Source organism: Plecotus auritus (genome assembly GCF_963455305.1).
Source record: "Plecotus auritus genome assembly, chromosome: 2".
Lineage (NCBI taxonomy): Eukaryota > Metazoa > Chordata > Mammalia > Chiroptera > Vespertilionidae > Plecotus > Plecotus auritus.
In genome coordinates, this window is record NC_137771.1 from 152,822,010 (window position 1) to 152,842,628 (window position 20,619).

Below are 20,619 nucleotides of genomic sequence, written 5' to 3' on the forward strand. Positions count from 1 at the left end.
TACTTAATTTGAAGCATTGCCTCTAATGAAAACAAGTCTAAATAACATATTATATTTGAAACAAAAATGTAACTTTCCGTACAAAAATTAACAACCAGCATCCTAGGGCTTTTAAGAGCAGGTTTATATTAGTATTAAAACTGTATAACATAGTATTGAAAAGAAACTTGAAAGGAGAGGTCTTCAGTGAATTGGCTAAGATAATTATTTTAAGTATTTCTGAAGTTCATTCAGGAAATATTTTTTTAAAATATATTTTATTGATTTTTTTACAGAGAGGAAGGGAGAGGGATAGAGAGTTAGAAACATCAATGAGAGAGAAACATCGATCAGCTGCCTCCTGCACACCGCCTACCGGGGATGTGCCCGCAACCAAGGTATATGCCCTTGACTGGAATCAAACCCGGGACCCTTCAGTCCGCAGGCCGACGCTCTATCCACTTAGCCAAACCAGTCAGGGCAGGAAATATTGTTATATGCTGCTAATAAATAACTAGTCAATTCCTGTCAGAGATCATTTCAACACTCTTCTCAAGAGAAGTCTGATCATGTAGGAATGAAAAGAAATAGAGACTAAAAGGGAAAAAAAGCATTAAGAAAAAAAGAATGGTGTGGAAACATTCTTTTGAGGATAACAATCTCCATTTTCAGAAAGGATCATAAAGATGCTTTTAAAAATTCTTTCTCTTTAATTTACATATTTTGATGACTTTGGGGGGAAACTTTGGAGATCTTCATAAGTATAATAGACTAGAGGCCTGATGCATGAAATTTGTGCAAGGGGCTCAGCCCCCACTGCGGTGGCAGCTGCCTCTGCCTTGGCCACCGCCTGCCACTGAAGGACATCTGGTCTAATTAGCATATTACTCTTTTATTATTATAGACTAGAGATCCGGTGCACGAAATTTGTGCATGGGGGGGGTGTGTCCCACAGCACAGCCTGCACCCTCTCCAATCTGGGACCCCTCAAGGGATGTCCGGCTGCCCATTTAGGCCCGATACTACTGGGATTGGGCCTAAACAAGCAGCCAGACATCCCTCTCACAATCCAGGACGGCTGGCTTCCAACTGCTCTCCTGCCTGCCTTCCTGATTGCCCCTAACTGCTTCTGCCTGCCAGCCTGATCACCCCCTAACTACTCCCCTGCCAGCCTGATTGATGCCTAACTGCTCCCCTGGCAGCCTGTTTGCCCCTAACTACCCTCCCCTGCAGGCCTGGTCAAGTCACCCCTAACTGCCCTCCCCTGCAGGTCTGGTTCCCCTCAACTGCTCGCCCCTGCAGGCCTGGGTCCCTCCCAACTGCCCTTCCCTGCAGGCCCAGTTGCCCCAAACTTCCCTCCTCTGCTGGCCTGGTCACCCCTAATTACCCACCCCTGCAGGCTTGATCGCCCCCAACTGCCCTCCCTTGCAGGCCTGGTCCCTCCCAACTGCCCTCCCCTGCTGGCCATCTTTTGGTGGCCATCTTGTGTCCACATGGGGCAGCCATCTTTGACCACATGGGGATAGCCATCTTGTGTGTTGGAGTGACAGTCAATTTGCATATTACTCTTTTATTAGATAGGATAGAGGCCTGGTGCATGGGTGGGGGGCATCTTGTTTGCCCTGAAGGGTGTCCCGGATCAGGGTGGGGGGTCCCTTGGGGTGTGGGGCAGCCTGGGCGAGGGGCCTGTGGTGGTTTGCAGGCTGGCCACGCCCCCTGGCAACCCAAGCAGAGGCCCTGGTATCTGGGATTTACTTATCTTCTACAATTGAAACTTTGTAGCCTTGAGCGGAGCCAAGCCTCCTGCTTGCTCCCTGGCCGCAGCCATTTTTTTTTTTGGATTTATTTATCTTCCATAATTGAAACTTTGTAGCCTTGAGTGGAGGCCAAGGCAGGCCAGGGCTGCGGAAGCTTGGCTTCCTCCATCACTGGAGGCAACTCAAGCCTCCTGCTCTCTCCAGCTCCTTGGCTGCCACCATTTTTGTTGGTATTTATCTTCTATAATTGAAACTTTGTAGCCTTGAGTGGAGTTCAGGGCCGGCCAGGGTGTGCGGAAAGCTTGGCTTCCTCTATCACCGGGGAAACCCAAGTCTCCTGCTTGCTCCGTGGCCGCAGCCATCTTGGTTGGGTCAATTTGCATACTCCCTTCTGATTGGCTGGTGGGCATGGCTTGTGGGTGTAGCGGAGGTACGGTCAATTTGCATATTACTCTTTTACTAGATAGGATGAGACTGAAGGTACCAAGTGCAGTCATTGGCAAAGAGTCCTGTCAAACCACCACCACTCTTCCCTTTGTGTTCAATGCCATCCTAGACAGTTTTGTGTGTTCCTATCCTGGCTATCCTAGAATATCACAGAGGTAAAATATTATACAAAGGTTTCATTATTACCTCCCTTCATACAGGGGCACACAAACACAGGTGCACACAGACACAAACACATACATGCACAGGAGTTGAGTACATGTCTCATTTCACACTTGTTTCTAGAATATATTATAGGGTGAATTCATCAAGTGCAAGCCATTGTATTGAAGGAATAAGTTACTTCCTTAAAATAACAATTTAAGGTCAATAGAGGTGGGTTCACTTTAATATTAAAGTCTTCAAAAGAGGCAAACCTCCTTTAGCTGAGGGAAGATGGGATGATCTGATCTCAGAGCCAAAAATAGCATGGAAGCAAATATGAGAATATAAGCAACTCTGCCAAGGGCTTACTAAGTGTTCTAAACTCAGTGATTCGATTTTGCCACTTTGGTTTCCTGTATGTTTAAATTCTTTCCTGAACATATAAAGGAGAGTGGCGATATCCTTCAAGAAATCAACATATGTGAGAGTCTCTCTCTCTCAGTTTTATGGAGAAATAGCTGGCTTTGTAACAGTGAACTGGACTTGGTGTTTTTACATTGGTGAGAAGATTCATTTTACCTCTTTGCATAGGTGTACTGACAATTCTAATGCTTATTTCTGATATGCTATAATTACACAACTTTTTTCAAGTTAGATAGAACTAGGAGATTAAAAAATTAGTGCTAATTCTCCCGCCAAGTTACTAACAGGAAAAAAAGTTGTTCGTTGAATAAGAGAAGGTGAAATAAATCTCTGGCAAATTGTCTAGTGTCGTCATATTAAAATTAAATCATTACTTAGAACCTTTCCTTAACTTCTTTTAAGTTCAATTTTTAATGAGCTTCTAAATATTTATAACAGGGACTTCATTAAAGACCTGCAGGGAAGTACCACACTAGGCAAAAAAAAAAAAACACTGCCCAACCTTTTACACTACCTCCTGCCAGAAGAGTTTAAGCAGGTTTGTATATTTCTTACCTTGGCTCCTTCTAAAGGCAAATCATGGCGTCTGTGTTTCCTCATTAGTACTGGGTCAGAGCCCATTCTACTGTGCCTTCCATTTATATTTGAGCTTGCTGTGATTCCAGGCTTTGGAGAGCCATCCCCTACCAGTCGACAGCCTGCTGACTGATTAGTCCCAAATACATCCCGAGGGCACCAGGCTTCAAGAGGCATTGGCTGGTCTCTGGAAGGCACACTCTCCACAGGATGCAAATGGCGACTCAGTCTGTTGTCAGGTGGGATAGGGGGAGGTCTCTCAGGTGGAGGGGGGGGAGGATCTCTTAAGGGAGGAGGTGGTGCTGGGAGTGGTTTATCTTGTTTTCTCACCATGCAAGGAGAAGACTAAGGAGACACAAGACAAAATAAAATAAAATAAAATAAAATAAAATAAATAAATAAAAATCAAGAGTTGTACCAGGCACTGATATTACTTCCAGAATACTGTATTACTGCTTTTGTTTTCTAAGCCATAATAGAGCTTTATTAGATCCATATGTCACCTTCTTATAAGTTTCTTTTTATTACCAGTTAATGAAATTTTAAAATGTTAATGGAAGACTCTTATAAATATATTTCATTAGAAATTTCTGTAGAAATGAGTATATAAACTGAAATGTTAAAATTTTAAGGACTGTACAGGAAAAAGCAGAATACCAAAATTATATGGTGATTTGGAATGGTTAACATTAAAATAATAGAGTCATTAATTAATTTATTTGCACATTTCTATGACTTGGGAAAGGAAGCCATCAAAGCTGTTGTTCTTTTTCTTTTTTAAAAGCAACCTGATTTGTAATATCATTGGAAAACTGAGTGTTGGTTTTGCTATATTTGTATTCACTGCTGTAATATAAAGAAATTAATAAGGAACAAATTTGCTCTGGAAATAGTAAAAAATCACAAATAACATAGTAGCATCATTTATAGTCCTCACTTTAATTTTATGGTTCCTTAAAATGAAAAAAAAGTCTGATTCTTATATGGAAATATGAAGGTATATATGTTCCAGAATTGACTCTATATAACTTGTGAACTTTCCCTTTTATATACTTGGTTCATCTGATGAATGATTTGTGTGTTTTTTTAATTTATTTGTTAGACAGATATCAATTTGTTGTTCCACTTATTGATGCATTCATTGGTTGACTTTTTTAAAAATTTAAATCCTTTATTGTTTAAAGTATTACATAAGTCTCCTTTTTCCCCCATTGACCTCTCCCCACCCACCTCCACCCCCCAGCACATGCCCTTACCTCTCCCCCATCTGTGTCCATTGGTTATGCTCATATGCATGCATACAAGTCCTTGGGTTGATCTCTCCACCCCCTCACCCCTACCTCCCCTCATAGGCTGCACAGTCTGTTTGATGCTTCGATGACTCTGGTTCTATTTTTATTCATCAGTTTATGTTGTTCATTATATTCCACAACTGAGTGAGATCATGTGATATTAACCTTTCTCTGACTGGCTTATTTTGCTTAGCATAATGCTCTCCAGTTCCATCCATGCTGTTGCAAATGGTAAGAATTCCTTCTTTTTTACCGCAGCCTAGAAATCCATTGTGTAGATGTACCACAGTTTTCTAAGCCACTCATCTGCTGATGGGCACTTAGGCTGTTTCCAATTCTTAGCTATGGTATATTGTGCTGCTATGAACACAGGGGTGCGTATATGCTTTCTGATTGGTGTTTCTGTTTTCTTGGGATATATTCCTACAAGTGGGATTACTGGGTCAAATGGAAGTTCCCTTTTTAATTTTTTGAGGAAATGCCATACTGTTTTCTACAGTGGCTGCACCAGTCTGCATTCCCATCAGCAGTGCATGAGGGTTCCTTTTTCACCACATCCTCGCTAGCACTTGTCATTTGTTGATGATAGCCATTCTGACAGGTGTGAGATGGTAACTCATTGTTGTTTTGATTTGCATCTCTCAGATGATCAGTGACTTTAAGCAGGTTTTCATATGTCTCTTGGCCTTCTGTGTATCTTCTTTCAAAAACTGTCTATTTAGGTCCTTTGCCCATTTTTTGATTGGGTTGTTTATCTTCCTTTTGTTAAGTGGTATGAGTTACCTATAAATTTTGGAGATTAAGCCCTTATCGGAGATAACATTGGCAAATATGTTCTCCCATGCAGTGAGCTTTCTTGTTGTTTTGTTGATGGTTTCCTTTGCTGTGCAGAAGCTTTTTATTTTGATGTAGTCACATTTGCTTATTTTCTCCTTAGTTTCCATTGCCCTAGGACAGTGGTCGGCAAACTGCGGCTCGCGAGCCACATGCGGCTCATTTGCTGCAGTTTGCCACTCTATTGACTGATGAGTTTGCCGACCACTGGGATAGGAGCTTAATCACAAGGAACAACAACAGCCTGTAATTATTGGAATCGAGAGTCTAGGTCAGTGGTCGGCAAACTCATTACTCAACAGAGCGGTAAACCGTGGCTCGTGAGCCACAGTTTGCCAACCACTACCCTAAGAGCTGTATTGGTGAAGATATTGCTTCGGCATATGTCTGAGATTTTGCTGCCTGTGGATTCCTCTAATATTTTTATGGGTTATTTAAGTCCTTTATCCATTTTGAGTTTATTTTTGTGTATGGTGTAAGTTGGTGCTCTAGTTTCACTTTTTTGCATGTATCTTTCCAATTTTCCCAACACCATTTATTGAAGAGACTGTTTTGACTCCATTGTATGCTCTTGCCTCTTTTATCAAATATTAAGTGAGCAATGGCTTGGGTTGATCTCTCAGTTCTCTGTTCTGTTCCATTGGTCTATATTTCTGTTCTTGTGCCAGTACCAGACAGTTTTGAGAACAGTGGCTTGTAATATAGCTTGATATCTGTTCTTGTGATCACTCCAAGTTTGTTGTTCTTTCTCAGGATTGCTGTGGCTATTTGGGGTCTTTTTTTAATTCCATGTGAATTTTTGGAGAGTTTGTTCTAGGTCTTTGAAGTATGCCGTTGGTATTTTAATGGGGATTGCATTGAATCTATAGAGTGCTTTGAGTAATATGGACATTTTAATGATGTTGATTCTACCAGTTCAAGAACATGGTATGTTCTTCCATTTTTTTTTATGTCTTCCTTGATCTCTTTTTTCAGTGTCCTATAATTTTCTGAGTACAGGTCCTTTACCTCCTTGGTTAAGTTTAATCCTAGGTATCTTAAATTTTTTGTTGCAATGGTAAATGGGATTTGTGTTTTTGTTATTTTTTAGTTTCTGTTTCTGTGAGTTCATTATTGGTGTATAAAAAAGCCATAGATTTCTGGGTGTTAATTTTGTATCTTGCTACTTTGCTGAATTCATTTATTAGTTCTAATAGTTTTTTGATGGAGTCTTTAGGGTTTTCTATGTACAATATCATGTAATCTGTAAATAATGACAATTTTACTTCCTCTTTTTCAATTCGGATGCTTTTTATTTCTTCTTCTTCTTGTATGTGCCCTGACCAGAAATCCAACCCCAATCTTGGTACATGGGGGCAACACTGCAACCAATTGAGATACCCAAGCCAGGGCTGATTTGTGCTTTTGATATTAAAAGGAATGTATTGTGTGTTTGCATAACTCTGCCTAAATAACATCCTAAGATGTCTTAATATGATCTTAAAATCAAGTTAACTGTAATATAGAGAAATCAAATATTAAGGAAATGTTTTGCTTCCAACTAATTTAGACTGCAAAGCATAATACCAAATGTAATTTTTTAAATCTTGTGCTTAAGATTGCAAAATATGCCCTTATAAAATTTGGAAAAATATCTGCATAGACTGCAAAGAACTAAAATAAACTGTGGGCTTAGATTTACTGAGTTAGAACTATGTCCTTAATATTAAACAGTAATGTAATTACTCTGCAAATAATGTAATTCTTTATAATTAATTGCTTCAGGTATAAAAAGTACATATAATTCCCTCTTCTGAGTCACCTTGAAACATGGGTGATAATTTATCACACCTTAAGCCTTTATGCAAATATACTCTCATTACATTTTTCTTGTCATGACACTATGAAACTGAGTATAAAATCTCATTTGACAAGAGTATTTTAATACATATAATGACCTTTTAAATCCACTTTATAGAATAACTGTACTTACTCTGCTATTTATTTTAGCAAGTCAGTGGGCTGTTACAGACATGTGCTCTTTCTGAATAATTATGTAACTTTTATAATAAAAAAGCTAGGAATATGACAGTGATTTCACCATACACAAAATGAGAAACCTATCAATGTTGTTCAGGAACAATTAAGAGCACAAGAAATATGTGAAATGAAATTTAAAAGAAGCTGAGCAATCAATAACTGTCATGTAAAATCACTATCTGTTTCTCATAAAATCGATTTACCTTTGGCGAACCAGTTGGGCTGCTACACGGAGAACGAACGATGCCTTTCTGAATCAGATCCAGGCGGGGAGGCACGGGCGGCAGGCTGAGATGTGGGATTTGCAAAGGGTCCTGTTGGGGCTTTCTTCTCTGTGCAAGGGGAGATGACCCTGGTGAGGTGACAGGTGAATTCTGCCTATCAGCACACTAGAATAAAAAAATATATAACAATGCTGTTTATTTGATGTGTAAAGTGAATGCTTTTCATAAGGAAGACATTTGGCTTTGAGAAGGTGTCTGCCATTGAACATCTGCTGAAATAACTCGCTTAGTTAACTCTGATTAATAGATGGAAAGAGCTCACACTGTCCCTCAAGGGTGCTATTATATAAAGAATAAATGGACAAGTTTCTCCTACATATTGCAGCAAGGGCCTGAGAAAAAAAGAAGAGCAAAAGCATAGTTTAAAAACAATTGAATGCAGACATTCTAGAGGAAAGGAGACACATTCAATGCAGTAATACACATTGTTCTTGGTTATCTGTATTACAGAATTTTCTTCGGTCTTTGATTTATAGCACATTCTAGAACTTAGAAACCATTTCGTTCCATATAAAATATGTATGTATCCAGTGTGTAGTCTACTTTCCTACAAACCAATTAAATCAGGCAGGGTTTAAAAAAAAAATTGTGTATTTAAAATAAACAGGTTCGAGCCCAAGTATTTTCTTCCCCAGCCTTCATATGGAAAAGGAATTTTCAAGTTCAATGTTATTTTTTTAATCGATTAACTAAATCTATAAAAGTCTGTTCTTCTGCTAAAAACTAATATATTTCTATGCCACTACAGGTTTTCCATTTTGTCCGGTAGATAGCATCAAAAAGCCAATAACAAGTACTTCTATTTCTATGTATATTACCCTCTATGCTTTGGAAGTTGTTTTTGTTAATGTGAAATAACCTGATTGCTACTTGGTACAAAAGCCATACTAATTAATCAAGTGGCCTCACCAGGACAAACAACAATCTGTTCTGATATATTAGCTTGTTGTAGATTTAGGCTTAATTTTTACACTTACTGCGTCAATCTAGCATGCTTTGATATTCACCTGTTTCCTAATATTAGTACTTATAAAGAGTTTAAGCTTGTTGTTAAGCCATTTCTCCTCTAGCATTACTCACCTTTAGAAGAGTAGTCAATGTCAAAAATTGACAATTTAATTCAAAATCTAGTGACATTGAGGAAGATTTAGCCATTCTGTCCTTATCTAACTGAGATGGGATGACAGATTTGTGTTCATATCCAAACTTAGTTACATTATATAAAAATTTCTTTCTAACTCACTACAATTGAGTTTTATCTTATATTTTTTCTCATGATTAGACAGGGGTTGTTGGTTTGATACAAATGACAACAGAGGTAAAGTAACATTTGAACCACTTCATGTCAAGGGTCTACACTATCAATAGGATTGATCAGTACTGATATTGATCTTGATTATCTGGCTGATGTATTAACTGTCAGTGTTTCTTCACTGTAAACTATAAAGTTACTCTCTTTTCTCCCCCTTTCCCTACTGTACTCTTTGCAAGAAAGTCATTATGCACAGACCACACTCAAGGAGTGGGGTGTTTTGTTCCCCCTTGTGAAGGTTTTTAAATAAATTTGATTGGCTAATCAGAAGACCATACCTCAGATATGCCAGAATACTGTCATGACATTACTAAAATCTCAAGTCTTTGTCTCTTTCAATTAATGCCAAATAATTTTTAAAAGGTTAATACATTTAGACATAACTTCATGACAATTTTAAGAAACTTTTCTTTTTAGCAATTTCAAGGTTCTTTTTATATCTCTTACCTGTGATAAGAAAATATCTTCAATTATTATTAAATTGAAAGAGAAAATAGTAGAAACTTTATAGTTATAAACTGATTTTAATGCAGTCAGTGATTCTTAACAAAATAACAATTCTACCCATAAGGTCATTGGGCCTTACATAGTCATGAACTTGAAACTTATAGAATTAAAGCTATCAAATAATGATCACAGAGCAAAAATAATTCCTGATGTAAAGATATGTGCATCATATGTCATAGCATTTCAGATCAGGAGATCTCACAGCCAGCTAATTCTCCACAATTCCCTTTAAGATAAATTACATTCTCTGAGAACTAGCAAGATTTAACTAATAAAAATACTTTGTTGACCTGGTTATTCTCCTTTACAAAAAAACAAAACAAAAAACAAACTCAAGAAGAAAGCTATTTACACAATTCCTACCCCAATTTATTCCTATCCCAAGCAACATACAATTGCACTTCACTAATTTAGGTATTTGCAGATACATTTTTCAGTGCTAGGTGTACACACTGCTAAGGCTACTGAGCAAGACATGCTCCTCCAAACACTTTCCTTCCACAACTATCTTCCAGCTTCCCTCATTACCTGAAACAGCCCATTACCATCAGAACTTGACTTCCACTTTAATTGATAATATTTAAGCAATTACCAAATTCCTGGTATGTTTAAATAATGGGGTGGATTTTATTGGAAATGGAAGAATTATTAGACATGGCAAGGATATAATGAAAAGTCGTTGAGACAGACATCCAAACACCTTGAACTTGTAGATATTTCCAGACAAGCACACTGTCTTACAGCTATGATTGTAATTGGAAGCAGACCTCGCTTAGCACAATTCATATTATATTCTAAAAATGATTATGGACTGTCCTAAAGAATTAATTCATTTTGAAGCATTACAGTACCAGTAAGTTGGCTGAGGTAGAAGAATTTTGTGGAGAAAAGATCTGTATGTAGAGGGACAAGAATGTTTTATCTTTATTGATTATGTGGATTAAATTCACCATAACTTATTCATTTTACCAAGTTCTCCTAAAGCAGTGGTTCTCAACCTTTTTAATGCCGCGACCCTTTAATACAGTTCCTCATGTTAGGCTCTACAGCAGTGGTTCTCAACCTGTGGGTCGCGACCCACAGGTTGAGAACCGCTAGCAGGGTCGCTTAAGACCATCGGAAAACACAGATATTTACATTATGATTCATAACAGTAGCAAAATTACAGTTATGAAGTAGCAACGAAAATAATTTTATGGTTGGGGGTCACCACAACATGAGGAACTGTATTAAAGGGTCGCGACATTAAAAAGGTTGAGAACCACTCTCCTAAAGCATAGTAGATAATTTAGCAATGCCCTTTATATAATAATGCATTATTCTTTGCTGAACATAGCTATCTCTATAAACAATTCCGCAATTAGATGATTGAGTCTTTGCATCAACTTTTATTGCTGGTAAAATTCAATGCTAACTATGAACATTTCTAAAAATTTTTAGTAGTTGGTCACATAAAAGATCATTTTTAATTTATTTGAATAATTACCATTTTTATTTCCTTCCTACTTGAAAGTCTAAGGAACAAAGAAGCCTAACACAATGCTTCACACCCCAGCTCAAAAATAAATGTTTAGATGAGACATTAAAAATTCATGACATCAAACTTACCAGTTCAACTTACAGAAAAGAAAGGAAAGCCATTTTTCCCTTCTGAAAATAGAGAAGCAAAATAGATTGATTTAACATAGATCCAAATTATTTCTTCTTTAAACTATGCTTGACTCTATATAATATTTGAATATTCAATAGCCAACTGTAAAGAACTTTAATTTTTAAAGTATCATAATTTCCTTGTTATAGGTAGTCATCAGGAGTGACAAAGGGATATATCCAGTCATCTTTAGTCTACTGATTCTATTATTCTTTTCATAGATTCCACAAACATTCCTCTTAGCCCTTCACTCTGCCTTCTTCTTCCACAGATCACTTAAGTCATTTATCTTTCTCTACTTCTGATAGGTGATAAAGGGAGTTTGGGGGGATAAACAACAAGGAACAACAATACTGGAATCCATCCTCAGGTTTAAATTCTAAGATTGTGCTAATTTAATCACCTCTTACTGATTTGTCCTGTATTCCTCAGAATAACTACTATTTCTTATTCTGTCTAGAAATACAGATTTAAAATATTTACCTAAAACATCTTGAGTAGAGAACAGGAAAATTTTATTTAAATCTTGAGTAATAAACGGTAAGCATTTTGTTGATAGGGATATACTTGATTGGAATGTGAATTTCAAGTGTAGCTGTCAAGATAAAGGTCTCAAGGTAACTGATTATAAAGAATAAGATTTTTTTTTAAGAAAACCACATAACCACATAATTAAATGATAATCTGACTTCATTTGCACATATTCCCTATATGTAAGACTTAACTTTCAGCTAAAACTTGAAATGCCATGCAAAAATCACTGCCTACTGCTATTGTTTCTGGTGGATTACAGAATAAGGTTAATTTGTTTTGTGGAGACTTTATGAATTAATAAAATTAAATGAAATATGATAAAATACGCTGCTATAAAACATTTAGCTTTTGTTTGGATGATATAGTTAGGGACACTATTTTTGATATAGAAGTGACAGATGCAATCTATTATATATCCAGTCAAAGTTTGCCCATTTTCACTGTGAGAATATATCTATTAGAGATATCTTTAAACAAAATGTTCTCACTCTTCCCATTTCCTTTTTTGTCCTCTACAATTTCTCTCACTACTAGGCCTAAACAAAGCAATAGTGACAAAATCAAATATCTAAACAAATGGATTATTTCCAGATTAAATACTTACAAGGCATTCAAAAGTCAAACAGAAATGCTGCTTGGATTATTTGCTATTATTAACGCTGATCAATAGCACAAAAATGAAGAAAAGTAGTTTCAGAGCAAGAGTAGGTTCATGAGTTTAGGAGAATGTATGTTGTCAAACTTTTCACTATAATAAATGTTTTCTTGGTTTGGGCACTCTACTCCTGACTTTTCAATTGTGTTTTATTTCATTTTTTTCCCCTCATTATTTAGAACATTCTTCATTAAGGCATTCTTAAAAGGATCCTGTCCTTTTTGCCACTGCCTTAAATGAATTCCTTTCTTTGTTACTCCTTCATCTTTAGCTATCCACTTTATTAAGTTAAGATAACGAAATAGAAAACTATGCAAAAGTTAACTAGTAAAACATAGGAAATAGGATGTGGACAGAATTTATTGCACAATATTAAAATTCATTTATATAGAGGTAACTGCAAGAGTTGGGAAGAATGGAGCCATGACTTGAAATCACTGAATAGCTGATTTGTATAATTCTATTCCTTTACCTTGATTTTGGGTAACATTCAGTTTTTTCTAGTAATATATTTGCTTTTAGAACTTCAGAATAGATTGTCTCTTTTTTTTTTTTTTTCATTTCAACTCCTTTTAAAATGCAAAAGTTGGGCACCGGTATCATCAGCATACCAGCATATGAGTCTAACAATTTTTCACAAGTTCTTTAACACTAGTAGCTGATGAGTACCTCTTTAACAAACTGGAATCCTGGAGCTCTAGAGATTTAAAGACCACATTTGATTCTTTTATGTCTACCTACTCGCCAACTATTCCCAGGCCTTTGCTTCCTGAAATGCATAAATGCTATTCTTTATTTATCTGACAAAATTTACAGAATTCTTTAGCACTTAGAATGGGATGCTAATGACTACCACAGTGAATAGAGAGATCCGAATTTATAATTTTAACAGAAAATTCTGATAGAAAAGGTCCAAAAAGTAAAGTAGTCAAAAGCCTGTCTCAGCATGCTCAGCAATTACCAATAATAACCAGGGACTCACTCTATTTTAGTCACTTCATTTTATCCATACCTTTTTTTTTAAGAGTGACTTTTTATAAAAGCTTTAATAAGATCTATTATAGTGGAAATGGAAAAACATTTGGTAAGAGATTTCAAACCCAGGCAAGATATTATTAAAAACAGGACAAGAGAAAACCTCTCCAATTACTACTAAGATGGGATTTCTGACAATTTAGGAGATAATCAAAGTCAATTTTATAATATTTCTAACAAGATTTTTATTTAATGAATTTTCATATCTGAACAAGATAGATACACATATTATACAAATGATGAGGAGGGCTCTTAGAGGCTCAACATTTCCCTCTAAATGCATGAAAATTAATGAAGGGCACTAATAAAAATGTAATCACAAAAATATATGTTCTAAGTGTATTTTCCTTTCTATTAACTATTGTCTTCCTTCTTCTTTATATTAATTTGTGAACATAACACAGTCTAAAGTCTTTTAAAAATCGCCTATACAGAATGTTATTCAGAAGGTATCCATTAGAAAAACATTTACACACACACATTATTTATAGGATAATTATAAATGATTTATGTTCATCCATTTTTTATTATCTGTACCACTGTTCCTTTAAAATAATAAACAAAAGCTTATATGAGGATTGTAGTACGTGAGCAATAGAATCCTTTCCTGCTTATTCAGTCATATTTCCAGAAGCCTCAATCTATAGGAATTCAAGAAGAAACTCAAAGTGAAAAAGAAAAGTTCTACCAACTTGTTCTATAGATTCAGTGCATCCCCAGTCAAAATCCCAGCAAGTTATTTTGTGGTTATCATAAAACTGATTCTAAAGTTCCGATATTGAAGGAGAAGAACAAAACTATAGTAATGACACTACCTGACATCAAGACTTACTATAACTACAGTAATCAAGCATGTGTGCTATTGGCAAAGAATAGCCAACTTCATCAATGCAATATAACATAGTGCCTAGGAATAGACTCACATAAATAGTCAACTGATATTTGATAAAGGAGCAAATATAATACAATGGAGTGGAAATAGTCTTTTCAACAAATAGTGCTAAAAACAACTGGATATCCCCATGCAAAAAAAAAAAAAAAAGAATCTAGATACAGACCATACACTCTGACAAAAATTAATTCAACATGGATTACAAACCTGAATGCAAAATCAGCAAACTCCTAGAAGAAAACAAGGAAAATATAGATGGCCCTGGGTTTGGTTGGATCACTTTTTTAACACAACAAAGGTATGATCCATGAGAGAAATAACTGAAAATCTGGGCATCATTAACATTAAAAATGTTTGCTCTTGAAAGACACAATCAAGAAAATAAAAGGAGAAGCCACAGATTAGAAGAAAATATGTATTATATAAAACACATCTGATAAAAGGACTTTTATTCAAAATATACAAAGAACCCTTAAAACTCAACAATTAAGAAAACTAACAATTGTACTAAAAAGAGGGTCAACGGCCTTAACATAAACCTCACAAAGATACAGAAATGGCAAATAAACATATGAAAATCTGCTGCACAGCATATGTCATGAGGGAAATATAAATTAAAACAACGAGATAACACTGTACACCTTTTTGAATGGCCAAAACCCCAACCACTGACAACGCCAAATGCTGATGAGGATATCGAGCAACAAGAACACTTATTCATTGGTAGTGGAAATGCAAAACAGTACAGACACTTTAGAAAACAGTTTAGTGGTTTCTTACAAACTAAACATACTCTTACCGTATAATACAGTAATCATACTCTTTGGTATCTACCCAAAGGAGTTGAATACTTTTGTCCACACAAAAACCTGAACACAGATATTCATCGCAATTATTCTTAATTGCCAAAACTTGGCAGCATCCAAGATACCCTTCAGTAGATAAATGAATAAATAAAATGTGCTACATCGAAACAAGGGAAACTTACCTAGTACTAAAATGCCAAGCCATTAAGAGACATGGAAGAATCTTACTGCATATTACTACATGAAAGAAGCCAATCTGAGAAGGCTATGTACATACAATTCAAACTACATGATGTTCTGCAAAAGACAAAACTAGGGAGACAGTAAAAATATTAATGGTTAAAAAAAATAAGACTAATGGTTGCTGGGGAGTGGGGTGGGGGAGATGAACAGGCAGAACACTGAAGATTTTTAGGGCAGGGAAAATTCTCTGCATGATACTAACAGTGGATATGTATCACTATACATTTGTCCAAACTCATAGAATGAACAGCCCCCAAAATGAACACTAATGTAAACTACGGACTTTGGATGGTAATGAGGTGCCAACAGAGGTTTGTCAATTATAACAAATGTACCACTTTGGTGGGGGATGTTAATAATGGGGCAGGTTAGCATGTGTGGGAGCAGGGGGTGTTATGAGAAATCTCTGTAGGGCTCCCTCAATTTTACTGATCCAAAAGCTCTAAAACAGCTCTGAAAATCTTTTTTTTTTAGTTCAATCTTTTTTTTTTTAATTTTTAAAATTTACTGGGGTGACATTGTTCAACATGAACAAACAGATTTCAGGTGTGGGTTTCTATGTTGCAAAATATGTCTATTGCACTGTGTGCCCACCACCCAAAGTCAAGTCTCCTGTCACTATATATTAGGATTCCCTTCTCCCTGCACCCTTTCTGCTGGCAACCACCACACTGCTGTTTGTGAAAGTCTTAAAATAAAAACAACACAAAGCAAAACAACCACCACCAACAAAAAAGTCCTCTAACAAGAGGGAGGGAGGAATTGTGCTGCTTTTCTCCCTGTAGGAAGGAAATGTAGACAGGCACTTTCCTACTTTTACTAAGAACATGGATGTGTGTTTGTGTAAAGTGATGTTCACTACTTTAAGTTATTATTCATGTTCTACTAATAACTTCTGGAAATTTTTAGATACCACAATTAGAAGCAATGAAGGACAGGAAAACTGAAGCATACTTGGAGAAATAGTGACTGGATTAAAGAGCTGACTTCTCTTTGAGGTTTGACAGGGAGGCAGTCAATAAAACTGCCAACAGAGTCTACTTTAAAGAAGTGCAAACAGCCTCACAAGTAGAATAACCCCAAGGGCACAGTTTCATTAAAATGTGAAACATTGTTAACTACACAGAGTTATACTGCTTCTCCTTGAAGCACCTTTTATGAGAAGGATGTCATCTCCAGGTTCCATAACCCTGAACATTCTTTAAAGTGTCACATTTTACTTTAAACATTTCTATGAATTTTGAACCCTGATACAAATATATGTGATTTTAATTTAAATATATGGTTCCCCTCTTTTCGTGCAACCTCCCCTTAAATCTTGTAGCAAAATGTAAGCTTTGAGAAGTATGTCATATTGATTGTAATGGCTTCTTATGCCCTTTGGTTCACTCAGCTGCATAACCAATTTTGAGCAGTCAGGGAAAGGTGACATGTAATTCAGAAATATTTCCATAAAAATAGCTGAAAAACAAGAACATCCTGAGAATTAAAAGGAATAAACTTCAGTCACTGAAAAATGCTCTTATGTGAAACACCTATTGCTCCAAAATACCAGGCACAGCTGGTTTGAATAAGCAATTACTATTGAGTTACTACTTTAGAGAATACTTAATCATTTCAATTTACGTATGTAGAAAATAAAATTCGTAAGCTCATGCAAATTATTCAGTCCTTAAAATGTAGTATCAGCTGACATGTCGGCAACTTTGCATTTTCTCTGAGTTTTGAACATAAAAGATGGTTTCTGAGTACATTATTTTAATGTGACTATGTAATGAAATCATAACTATGTATAGATAGCGATACATTAAAAAATTACAACCAACTGCTTATCAAGCTAATATAGTTTTGGTGTCTAATAACAGTATCTAAAATTAAAAAACAAAACTTCCATAAATGTCTCAAAAATACTGTTATTTAATTCTCAGAAGTACAACAATATTTCAGGAGTCTTAAGTAACATTATATAAAAAATTAATGTTAATAACAACTAATACTTAACGTATACTATGTACCAGGACTGTTCCAATGGCTTTACATATATTAATTCATTTAATCTCAACCCTCAAAGGTAGGGTTTCACAGACAAGATCACCGAGGCATGAGGCACAGGGTTAAATAAGCAACACAAAGCACACAGTTATTAAGTAGCAAAACTAGAACATGAATCCAGATTGATGGTCTACAGGGACCATAGCTTTAAGAAAAGTACAGTTAGGAACTGTGTCACCACTGAACACTAAGTAAAAAAACAACACCACCTTTCTCAGTGCCATACTATACATCATACTATGCCAGTCTCTGACAATGAAAAGAAGAGCTAGGAGCCACTTTGCCTTCCAGGAACTCAAGGTCCACCAGGAGAGGCCAAGTCAAGTACAAGAGTTCAAGTGCTTGCTTCTCCTAAATGACTACATATTCAAACTGTTTTTTGTGGAATATATAACAACTAGAGGCCCAGTGCACAAATTCATGCATCAGTAGGGTCCCTTGGCCTGGCCTGCAGGATCGGGCTGAAACCGGCTCTCCGACATCCCCCAAGGAATCCCAGATTGCAAGAGGGCACAGGCCAGGCCAAGGGACCCGACTGGCACAGGATCGGGGCCAGGGAGGGATGCAGGAGGTTGGCCAGCTGGGGAGGGCCAAGGGAGGGTGTGTCTGGCCCCTCTCCCTCAGTCCCAATCAGCCAGACCCCAGCAGCAAGCTAACCTACTGAGCGTCTGTACCCTAGTGGTCAGTGCACATCATAGCGAGCAGTTGAGCAGCCTTAGCATATCATTAGCATATTACACTTTGATTGGTTGAACGGACAACCTGACGACCAGAAACTTCGCATATTATTAGTCTTTTATTATATAGAAGGCTATCTTCAAGGTCCCCTATAACATCACACAGCACTTGGAAAGCAGTGTTTGCTTTGTTAATCACATACTAATGAAGAAAATGCTACTAATTTGCAGGAAGAGCTTTAAGAAAATCAGTAAACTTAATGCAATTAAATGGCAAACATGAACCTGTGCCTCTGGATTGCTTACTGTCATCCCTAACTGTGCCTGTGGGCATAGTGGGAGAAGTAAGGGTGACTGGCAGGTGGTCAGCATGATTCTTCTTGGGTGGTATTGATGTTTCACATCTCTGGCCCCACCCACTAAAGGACAGTGGTTTTCCCTGCCCATCAGTCACAGTGAAAACAAAAAATGTCCCCACATATTTCTGAACACCCTTTGGAGGCAGAACTGCCCTTGTGGAAAATCATGTTCTACACTGTGGATGTTTATTTTGAGTCCTGTATTTCACTGGGGTTGTAATCTTTGTCGTTATGGCTCCAGCAAAGGCTCAAGCCCTGCATTCAGAATCTAAGTCACATTAAAAAGGCAATACTCTTCTAAAAACACTTCAATGACACTGATCTGTACACACAACCTCTTTCCTCAAGATTAGCAATACTATGATTCCTTCCTTTACCCTTATTAGAAAAAGCAAGAATTGGGTGACATGTTAAGTTTTTAATTAGTAATATGTGTTTTAATTGATGAAAGCAACATTAGGAGAATGTATATAAAACTATAAGACAAATAATTCCCTTGACCTATGGTCACACCCATTTTTGTTCTTTTATGGCAAATCGTTTATATTTTAAATACTGTTTTTAAAAAATATAATGTTTAAAACCAAATGAATTAATCTGGGTTCATATACTAGTTCAGTCTGTCACTATTTTTTATTTTGTATGCAAATCCTTATTTTGTTTGTAATTTTATGTATTTGGTGAATAATAATACATTATATCAACATAATTACTAAGGGAATATTAAGACTCTCCTTTACACCTTTGGCAAAATGAAACAAAATTCTGACTAGCAACAGATAGCTTTTCTAAGCTCTGATCTCCCTGAAGTCAGAGAGAAGGATGTGATCCTACCAATCATGCCCTGGAATTCCTTTGAGGGCTCACATCAGATCCAATTATCCTAAAATTCTGACAGATCAAGAACATAGTCAATGGTACAACTTGAAGCAAAATCTAAAACATGTTCCAGTTAAAATCCTAAAACAGCTTATACCAAGGAAGGCGACCAATACACGGTATTATAGATCTGTAAGTTCTATTTGCGTCTGTAAAATTAGCATTATGAAATATATTTAACTTATAATAATACAGTCTATATGCTTAGCATGCTACTATTTATAAACTCTGGCTGTTGGATGGGATCTCATCAAGGTAACGGGAATATACAAACAGCTTAGTCCGCTATGATATGATGAAAGCATTATATTTTTTTTATGTGTTGATTGATTTTAGAGAGAATGAGAGAGAGAGAGAGAGATCGACTGGTTCTACTTATGCATTCATTGGTTGCTTCTTGTCTGCAACCTTGCCATATTGGGACGATGCTCTAGCCAACTGAGCAACCCAGCCAGAGAAAATCATTACTAATTTAAAGACTGCAGTACGCTTAAGATAGGCAGAAAGGTTCTACAATATAGTCATCTACCTATTCATAAAAGAAGAGAAAGACGAGATGAGACTTTGAAACAGCAGATTAAAAAAAATCAATCATTTTGCTGGACAATGACTGTAGTTACTCTTGGAGTTGAGAAAATGAAATAGTTTTAAAATGAATGAATAAGTGAATGAGGCAACAGAAAGATTAAATAAACATAGAGGAGGAAAATTCTGGCAGAAGAGCTACGATGTCAAAATGACCATGTTATATTTGTTTATAATCTCAGCTGTATGACAGAACTGGATAAAACTTAAAATTTGATGTACTGTACATATATATCGTCTTCAGATTGGAACAAAGGTAAAAAGATGTATAGGATCAGATCACTGGCCTCAAAGAAATTTAGTAAATATTCACTGAGTGTGTTTAGGTGCCAGGGAACTCAAAGTAATAAGACACTGGCCCTAGCCTTAAGAATTAATAGCCTCACAGAGAAGTCAGTCCTCTAAATAAAACACTAACAATTCAGTACTTCTGCTGAAATAGAAGTACATATAGCATGTTATGGGAACACAGGGTCAGCAATCTTTTTGCCAGTTATTCAGAAATAACTGATGCTTTTGTCTACATTAATATTTAGGTTTTACTAAGTGGCAGCGATTTATGAAATATTATAAAATCCAGTCTGTTTAATTGACTAGGAGATCAGTGCACATAAAGGCATTACATTGAAATATGATTCCTCAACTTAAAAAGAAATAATTACAAGTTCTTTAAATTT

The 20,619-nt window shown here is 36.4% G+C and overlaps 1 protein-coding gene across 4 annotated transcripts in view; it reads right to left on the minus strand.

Moving 5' to 3' along the window:
• CBLB (Cbl proto-oncogene B) overlaps window positions 1-20,619 on the minus strand; it is a 246,417-nt gene that overhangs the window by 60,357 nt on the left and 165,441 nt on the right. For all 4 annotated transcript variants that reach the window (XM_080654165.1, XM_080654163.1, XM_080654164.1 and 1 more), the window contains exons 11-12: window positions 7,675-7,860; window positions 3,306-3,671 (exon numbers count right to left, since the gene is read on the minus strand). In XM_080654165.1, the coding sequence (XP_080510291.1) occupies window positions 3,306-3,671; window positions 7,675-7,860 (552 nt within the window). The remainder of the gene's footprint in view (window positions 1-3,305; window positions 3,672-7,674; window positions 7,861-20,619) is intronic.